Consider the following 9967-nt stretch of genomic DNA (forward strand, 5'->3'; position numbering starts at 1 on the left):
GATTTTTTAGACTAAGACACTTGGATATCATAAATTTACCTAACAATACTCGAAGTTGAGTACTATGAGACTTTATTAACTCCAAATCTTCATGAAAGTAGTTCTCAAGGGTGTACAATAGCTGAAATAGGATCCTTATATTATACCTCTCAAATAAGAAAAAGAATCCAACTCGATGACTCTAGATAGGTAAGTCAATCTCTATTTTTAATCCCTATATGTAGAAACTCTATGGTTAGAAGGGTCATAACTCTAGAAGGTGGATCTGAACAAAAACCTTTAGGAATTCAAGCTCTTTTAGTCTGACTTGAAGGAAGAGCTAACTCGAGTTTGGGATGTCTTCGCCAAAGCATAGGTTTTTTGTGGTGAACGTTCTTATTTTTACGTAGATAAGACTTTCCTTCCGAGTTGAAACCTTTAGGGAAAAAGGTATGCAAAGTTCTCATCCAAAACAACCAGAGTTCGAGTGACCAAAATTGAAAGAAACAAGAATGTTACTATTAATGCTAATATTGTTAATTTGGTCCATCAAAAATTGCATCAAGTAGCTGAATGAGATCAAGTACTTGGATGTGCATTGAGATTTGTTCATAGACATCAATTGCCCAATACATGGTTTGAGTAGATCAAGTTGTTGTAGGTGACACAAAATTTGTTATAGACATTATCTGTTAAAAAAAAAAAAGGATGGTTGCCATGTAGTACTTGAGGTAACAAAAAAACATGGTTGTCATCTACTACTTGAGGTAACACAAAAAAAAAAAAAACTCCAAATTGAGCAAAATGAACAATCTAAATTGAGCAAATGTGTTGTTGACAATAGCTTTGGTAACTAGGGCAATCAACTTGGAAATAAGATGATCGCAACATCCCCGTAGACAAGTCTTAACATATGAGACTCTTAAATGAATGGACCCATTTACAAACCAAAATACCAAAGAAAATTCTTGTCATTCTTTGCCTAACTCCCTTCTTCACCAAGGCTTGACTTGATTTAGAAAGCCAAAATTACAAAACACATGCCATATGAGCAAATTCTCCACTTTTTGAGCAGCCAACGATGCCTGTTCTAAGAACAGCGATAAACCTTTGAAGGATATGCACCCATTCTCTGTTTTCTGAAGCAGGGTTTCCTCTTTCACAGTCAAGCAGCTCCAAAATCCCCTCAGAAAGTAATGAGACTTTCTTTCATGACCGCACTAAAAGCCTGCGCTAAGAAGAAGGATTTGTCACAAGGCTGCAAGCTCCATGCTGATATTCGCGCTTGTGGGCTACTTGAGAAGGACCCAGGCTTAGGGAACACGCTGATCAGTATGTATGCCAAGTGCGGTGCACTTGTCAGAGCACAACAAGTCTTTGACGAGCTTCCTTTCCGAACTGTCATAGCTTGGACTTCACTTATTGCAGGGTATGTGCACCATGGGCAGGGCGAGGAAGCTCTGGGTTGTTTCCAGCAGATGCGAAGCCAGGGCTTCTGTCCAGATGCTTTTACCTATTCTTGCGTTTTGAGGGCATGCAGCATTATGCAAGATGTTGACGTGGGCAGACAACTTCATGATGAGATTGTATGTCAGGGGCTCTTGAAAAACAATGCCGTGCTTGGCGGAGCCTTGGTTGACATGTATGCCAAATGTGGTGCACTTTTGAAAGCACAGCAGGTATTTGATGCGCTTCCTTTGCGCAATGCGGTCTCTTGGACTGCATTGATTGCAGGATATGCCCAACATGGACAGGGCCAAGAAGCTCTGGGCTGTTTTCAGCAAATGCAGAGCCAGGGCTTCTCTCCAAATGCGACAACCTTTGCTTGTGTTTTGAAGGCATGTGCCATTATGCAAGACGTTGATGTTGGTAATCAAGTTCATGATGAGCTTGTTTGTCAAGGGCTTCTGGAAAACAATGTTGTGCTTGGCGGAGCTTTGGTCGACATGTATGCCAAATGTGGTGTACTTTCAAAAGCACAAAAGGTTTTTGATTTGCTTCCTATTCACAATCCGGTCTGTTGGAATGCATTGATTGCAGGGTATGCCCAACAGGGGCAGGGCAAAGAAGCTCTAGGCTGTTTCGAGCAGATGCAGAGCAAGGGCTTCTCTCCGGATGCGGTCACATATGCTTGCGTTTTGAAGGCATGTGGTATTATGCAAGACTTTGAAATTGGCAAAAAAATTCATGATGAGATTGTTCGTCAGGGGCTGTTGAGCAGCAATGCTGTGCTTGGAGGAGCTTTGGTCGACATGTATGCCAAATGTGGTGCACTTTTGAAAGCACAAAAAGTTTTTGATGCGCTTCCTGTGCGCAATGCGGTCTCTTGGACTGCATTGATTACAGGATATACTCAACATGGGCAGGCCCAGGAAGCTCTGGGCTTTTTTCAGCAAATGCGGAGTCAGGGTCTCTCTCCAAACGCAGTCACCTATGCTTGCGCTTTGAAGGCATGTGGGATTACGCAAGACGTTGAGTTGGGTAATCAAATTCATGATGAGATTGTTAGTCAGGGGCTGTTGAAAGACAGTCAAGAACTATTTCAAAACAGCATCCTGCTTGGTGGAGCTTTGGTCGACATGTACGCCAAATGTGGGGCACTTCTGAAAGCACAAAAAGTTTTTGATGCTCTTCATGTGCGTAATGCGGTCTCTTGGACTGCATTGATTGCTGGTTATGCCCAACATGGGCAGGGCGATGAAGCTCTGTGCTGTTTTCAGAAAATGCAGAGTGAAGGCTTCTCCCCAGATGCAGTCACATATGCTTGCGCCTTGAAGGCATGTGGAATAGTGCAAGAAGTTGGCATCGGCAAGAAAATTCATGATGAGATTGTTAGTCAGGGGTTGTTGAAGAACAATGTCGTGCTTGGAGGAGCTTTGGTCGACATGTATGCCAAATGTGGTGCACTTTTGAAGGCACAAAAAGTTTTTGACACGCTTCCTGTGCATAGTGATATTGCTTGGACTGCATTGATTGGAGGATATGCCCAAAATGGGCAAGGCCAGGAAGCTCTGGGCTGTTTTCAGCAAATGCGGAGTCAAGGCTTCTCTCCAAATGCGGTCACCTATGCTTGTGTTTTGAAGGCATGTGGCATTACGCAAGATATTGACGTGGGTAATCAAATTCATGATGAGATTGTTAGACAGGGTCTGTTGAAAGACAGCCAAGGGCTGCTTCAAAACAACCTCGTGCTTGGTGGAGCTTTGGTCGACATGTACGCCAAATGTGGTGCACTTTTGAAAGCACAAAAAATTTTCGACGCACTTCCTGTCCGCAATGCGGTCTCCTGGACTGCATTGATTGCAGGATATGCCCAACATGGCCATGGCGAGGAAGCTCTGGGCTTTTTTCAGCGAATGCGGAGTGATGGCTTCTCTCCACATGCAGTCACATGGAATGCGCTTATAGGGGGATATGCCCAGCAAGGGCTTGCCAAGGAAGCATTGGACTGCTTTCAATGGATGCAAAAGGAGGGCATTTCCCCGGATGCAATTACTTTTCTTAATGTGCTTAATGCTTGTAGTCACTCAGGCTTGGTAGATCAGGGTGAAATGTATTTTGATAATATGAGGGAAACATATGGCATTGCACCCAGTGAAGGACACTACACTTGCATGGTTGTGCTCTTTGGAGGTGCAAGGCTGTTTAATAAAGCTATGAGAGTAATTAGGATGATGCCATCCCTTGAAGATTATCCTCGAGTTTTATCTGCTCTTCTAGGTGCTTGTCGAAAATGGGGAAATGTGAAGCTGGGGAGGTTTGCATTTGAGCGTGTAGTACAAATAGACCGATGTAATGCAGGAGCATATGTCTTAATGAGTAATATTTATGCAGCTGCTGGCATGCAGGAGGAGGCCAAAAACATTGAACGAATGAGGAAAAAAAATGCCGCTTGGAAGTAGCCAGGATGTAGCTGCTGATGCGATGGAAATGCTCATAATTTTTGATGTCAGGAAAATGAACGTTCTGAGTGTGAATTTCATTTCTAAAAGGGATACTTCTTACTAGACTTGCTCGATTCTTTTCGTGTCCTTTTGATGGGAGAATGATAAGCCTTTTGGATGGGAAGCATTTTCATTCCTGATAAGAAAGTTCATCCTTAAGGTTATGGTTGCTAGATTTTTCTTTCTTCTACGCATGTCTCCTTGATGGGGGGCAATGATGAAAGTTCTGGTTGAAATGCAACTCTCATCAGTAGATCGTGTTAGGATCAACGACATGTTAGTCCTGTTTGTGCTTCTATGCTGGAAGAATGGTAATTTATGCCTTTCAGTATGGTTCTTTGTGCTTGCGAATTATGAAAGTATGAGGGGGTGGATGTATAAGGCACAGAGTTGGTGTTATGCTTTTACCAAGCATCAAGTTTGAGGTCACGTCTATATCAATGAAGTTCACAGGCATTAAAACCTATGGCAGGAAGTTTCTTGATGACTGGTACCTAGACTTGACCTAGAACTTGATTATAATATGCTGAATCCTTTAGAATGTGTTAGTATTTGCTTCATTCTTGAGGGTAAAGCATTGACATTGAAGGCATAAGAACTCTAGAAGGAAATGGGATAACCGTTCTATTGGTCTAGGTGATAGAGAGAGATAGGAACACGACTAGGGTGGTATGTGCTTTTCATGTCTGTAAAGGAGATGAGCTAGTACATCATGCTCACCCAAAGCTCACATCTTCAAGGTGGTCTCCAATGACTAACTTACTCTGCGGGGGGTTGGGGGCGGTGGGGGGGTGGTATCTCTTTGTTGCAAACCACAAAGTAATTGCTCAAAAATAGAGACTCCTAAGAACATTTGAAGCTTCCAATGATTCTTTGAGAATGTTTTGTAAGGGATTGTGATTAAATGTGTGACCTCGGGGAGGTTCAAGAAAAGGCTATTTTTAATTCTTTTAATTGTCACATTTTAATTTACAAAGGGGTCTTATTTAATGAAATTCAATAGAAGGCTTACATATTAAATAGGAAAAGGGTCTCCTATAATCAATAAAATCACAAATAAGGATTTTTAATAATATCCCTTGTACACATGATATAGTAGTGTTGCATAGAGTGAACACTCTTAAGATTGGGACTAGTTCATTGCCTTTTTTCTAGGTCTTCCTAAACTAAGAAAGAAATTTTTTTGAGAAATAATTTTCGAGTTTGCCAAAGAATGAAAGGGAAACAAGACTGAGAAACTTTTTTGAAAGTGGCATTTCCAAAAGAATCGCGTCACATGCTTTTGACAAGGATTGACAAAATACCGAAGTAAAAAGCTTAAAATTACCCCAACGTTTTTTAATTCAAACACTCTTCTCATTATTGTAAAATACAACCAATATTCTCTCTCCAACATTTTTTACATGGCAAAACAGTGACCTCAAACTTCCCTAATGAGTGTATGGAAAGCGAGCTTGTGTAAAGAAAGATACTAGACGGTAACTTTCTCATAAGAGTTTACAAGGGGTGGGAAATTACCAGACGGAAGAGTCTTTGGCAAATTCAAAAATAATTTCTCTAAAAATGGCTTTGTTTTGGCATCTCCTTCTTCACCATATTCAAACTCATCATTTTCTTTACCATACTCAACCTTTTTTTTTTTGTTCCAATCGCACAAATCCCGTTGTCTAAGTGCGTGGCTCTCTAGGGTCGATCGGAAAAGCGCCAGGCTTCTGACCATAGACGGATAAGCAGCTGAGGTGCAAACCAAGGGAAACGAGTGCAGTTAGGAGTGATTTTAGTGTTAATAAGAAGATATAGTGACACTTAGAGAGCAATTGTGAAAGAATATTACAGATCAAAACATAATTAATGGCTAAAATATAAATTGAGACAAGATATCGGCACATACATGGCACTGCAATCAACAAATGCTTCCAATTTTTTATCTCCGATAACCCTATTACAAACTGGGTGCATATGCCATCATTGGTTTGCCTTTTGATTTGCAAACCCTAACTAGAAATCCATAATCCAATGGAAGCAATCTGTAATCGCTAGGCGAATCCCCACTCTGTAATGCTCCTTTGCCCGTCAGTTCCTAAAATTTATTCTTCCGCCCTCTAATCGGTCGATGCTAACCCATGAGGGTAAGAGGCCAACACCCTACCATCCAAGCTTTTGAGCCTTGAGTTGACAAAGAAAGCTAGAAGAACAAAACGTGAAGGACTACAATTTTCGCAAGGCGAGGATCACATGCAACGCAAAACTCACCGAGCATAAAAAACACGACGGCTTCAAGCTTTACAAGGTATTAGTTGACGTTTTCTCTCTCTCTCTCTCTCTCTCTCTCTCTACATTAGTGTGTGTTTACCATGGCCTACGAGGATATCCCACCTACATACACTTTTGATTTTGAGTACGTACATTAAAATCTGGCTACTACGGGTGCTACAAACATTAATATGCATGACGATGATGATCTAGGAGATCATGGACTTGTAGATATGACTGCTTTCAAGACTTCGGAAAATTACCAAAGCGTACTTGAATCGCGACCTCTCTGCACTAAATGCAAATGTTACAGACCTTACTGAGTTACTTGAAAAATTATGAATTCACGGACGGCTCAAGGAGCCCAAGCTAGCACCGTTCAAGGAACCCAAGCTCGCATGACTCAAGGAGTCCATGAGGCAAGTGCTTCAGAAGATGCAGAAGATAGCAATGCATTACTTAAGAATATCACCATTCCTGAGCTTCACGGTGAAGGGCGTGATCGCAACAAGGATGCTTATAATACGTTCTTACGGTAATGGAGTGATATTCATAGATAGAGACACACCCCAGATATTAAGACAACTGTGGAAACAAGTCTATCTCTTAAAGGCAAGGCCTATAAATGGTGGATGACATTTCCAATAGATGCTCGTCCTTAGTCTTGGGCTACGTTTCAAGATTCTTTCTCCAAAGAGTTTTTGGATTCCAATGAAGAAGATAGGAATTGGTTAGCATGGAATGCATGTCGCATTTCTGGCCTCTCTCTCACTCACTATCTTTCTAAGTATCGAGAAATCATAATAAATCTAGAAAGTCTAGATAAATTCAAAAGATACGGGGTTTCAATATGGGCCTGGACAAAAACTATCGTCTTCATGTCAAGATCCAACATCCAAAAACTTTGGAAGAAGCCATCGCCCATGCCCAAACATATGATGATGTGACCAAGAGAGGAAGGAAAATGTTCCCTACTCTAGGAATATTTTTGCTGAGAGAAATTCGGCTAAGAGCCAAAGGCAAGGTAGATCTCCCACATGTTTCAAGAGGAATAAGAGATAATCTACCTCTCTCCGCCCCAAGAGGCTAAGAAGCCTAAGCAATCACGAGATGCTTGTCATAAAATATAATATCTAACAAGCACAAATGATTTTCTCATATTAAATTGATCATTTAATATGGGAGAATTTACGGAAAAAAGGGTTAGAATATAGACATGTGCTTATGGATCTATCTCAATGTGGGGCCAAGTGAGAGATGGTCTGTCAAAGAACAATGCTAGCTAATGGAGCTTAAAGACCTTAGGGTTAGCTTCATTAAAGACCTCCAAAGATTACTGTTAAAAGTCTTTTGACCGTAGGCAAGATAGGGCTGTGTTTGAGGTGGGAACCCGACTCAAGCTTGAGGTGCTTGTCGTGCTTACTGACTACGGTGCTTGAGGTGCTTGTCATGCTTGCTGAATAAGGTGCTTGAGGTGCTTAATGACTAAGGTGCTAAGGTGCTTGATGTGTTCCACAAAGTCAAAGCACATCCCTACACAAGGGGGGGCGAGCCCTCATTGTAGGAGTTAGAGAGAGAACACACACACCCTCACACAAGTCAAGCCTAGCCTAATGAAGCAACATGGACACATGTCAAGTTCCTCTCCATGTTGCCCTCATAAGGTGCCTAAAGCCTATTGGTTGGCCTCTCAAGGGGTCCAATGATAATCTAGCTAATTTAATTAACTGTGTATGCATTTATCAAGTCCTCTCTCTCAAAGGGGAAATGGGGACACTTGTCCCAAGGCTAGCATGCTTGCTTGATATGCACTCTGCATGTGATTGGTCAGGCTTGAAGGGGTCTAATGAGCTTCCATCATGAGCTAGAAGAGGGGGTCGACCAAGGAAGATGGGGGTTTTCTTGTAGTGTATACTCCCCCCCCCCCCCCCCCCCCCCCCACCCACACACACACACACACTCATTGTGTGAATTGCAAAGTGCAAGAGCTCCATCTCCTTCTCCAATCTTGTTGAGAAGTTGAGAGACTACGCCAACACTGTTAGCTATGGAATGCAAATCCAACCAAGAGCCATGCTTCAATGCTTAAGCTTGCCATATTCTCCATCTTCATTACTATGCTAAGCAAGAACCCTGATGATAAGTGAGGAACTTTTTCTTTCTCCTATGAATGTTTCTTCTTCCTCTTCCCTATCCTCATTCCCCACTAGCTCTCTCCACCTTTGAAGGTGTTTGAGGCCTTGAGATTGAGGCCAGGGGATGGTTAATGTTTTTTTCAAAGGTTATGTTATGCTCGTGATGGATGAAGATTTCCATCTTCATTGCATCACCTAGGTCACAAGGAACACAAAGATTGTAGAGTGTACCAAGTCTCTCTTGAATAAAAAAAAAAACCTATTGAAGAGGGGACCGCGGCTCCACATAAATCCGGTCCTCAATTGTTGTCAAGTTCTCTAAACTCTCTCTCTCTCTCTCTCTCTCTCTCTCTCTTGCAAAAGTATTGTTCATGACAAGTTAATTAGTACTATGGTTATGTTACTACCACTAATTAAGTTCACCCTCTACATTCGCAAAGTAGTCTCACAAAAATGCTCACATTAATTCTCTTAATTCTGCTATTCTCAAAGTTCATAGGCCATTTCCATTTCATTGGTATCAGAGCTATTGGTTTCTCTTTTATTGCTTAAGAAAAGAGGTCCTTCAGTTGTCCATGAAAGGTTGGACCTGTTCATTGCAATAGGGTAAGTGGGATAGGGATCTATTATCTCGGTTGAGAAGGAACTATAGTCTTAATAATGGAGCCTTTTGGGGCTTGCCTTTGGCTTAACCATTATTGAGCTACGAGCAAGCTCAACAGGAACCATAATCAACCGAGCAATGTTAGACGCTCCCCACTAGTCTTTGCAATCAATAGTGTCTAAACCACAGGTGTGGCTACTTAAGACAAATTTTCAAAGGTAAAGAAGATTAGCGACTAAGGTTTTTGAGGGTACCAATTTTCAAAGGTAAAGAAGATTAGCGACTAAGGTTTTTGAGGGTACCAAAGCACAAAGTAATCTATACATAAGTTTAATAGCATGGCTGACAATAACCAAGAGAGTATAATGAACATTAATAACTTTGATTTTTCACATAAAGGTGCTAATGATGATGCCCCCAAGCTTGTTAATTATCTTGTTACTAGGTTGCATCAAGCTATGGGCAACCCTGCTTTGCAAGCTGAAGTTACCCAACAACTTAGTGCTTATGGGATTTCCCTTCGTCTCCAAGAGGAGAGAGAGCTTAGGAGGCCTCTTGATGAGACTCCCAAAATAAGACTCTCTCCCATACGAGAGGAGGAATCCAAAGAACGAGAAAGAAGCGAAGCCCTAAGTTCCTCTGAAGATGTGGCTCTAGGAAGACGGCGGTCTAGACAGTCACAAACTCCTCCCAAGAGGAAACAATCAACCCATAGTCCCTCTCCTCGTCACTCCATGTCATAAAATCTAATATCTAACCAACCCAAATGATTTTCTCATATTAAATTGATCACTTAATGTGGGAGAATAAATGGGAACAAGTGTTAAGATATAGATATGTGCTTATAGATCTATCTCAACACGGGGCCAATAGTAAAGGGGCCCAAATGGGAGATGGTCTATCAAGAGAAAGGCTAACCAATGGAGCATAATACCTTAGGGTTAGCTTCATTGAAGACCTCCAATAATGTGTGTAAAAGTCCTTTGACCTTAGGTAAGCTAGGGCTGAGCTTGAGGTGGGAACCCGGCCCAAGCTCAAGGTGCTTGTCGTGC

At 41.7% G+C, this 9967-nt stretch overlaps 1 protein-coding gene across 1 annotated transcript; it reads left to right on the forward strand.

Annotated features, from left to right (window-relative positions):
* The first annotated feature begins 1019 nt into the window (after nucleotides 1-1019).
* Nucleotides 1020-4669, forward strand: LOC147430971 (pentatricopeptide repeat-containing protein At4g18520, chloroplastic-like). Its single transcript, XM_086493494.1, has one exon. It carries the CDS (start codon nucleotides 1176-1178, stop codon nucleotides 3879-3881), a length of 2706 nt encoding a protein of 901 aa, XP_086349620.1. The 5' UTR covers nucleotides 1020-1175; the 3' UTR covers nucleotides 3882-4669.
* The last annotated feature ends 5298 nt before the right edge of the window (nucleotides 4670-9967 follow it).

The sequence above is a fragment of the Adiantum capillus-veneris genome, chromosome 21 (assembly GCF_014529385.1).
Source record: "Adiantum capillus-veneris isolate H3 chromosome 21, ASM1452938v2, whole genome shotgun sequence".
NCBI lineage: Eukaryota > Viridiplantae > Streptophyta > Polypodiopsida > Polypodiales > Pteridaceae > Adiantum > Adiantum capillus-veneris.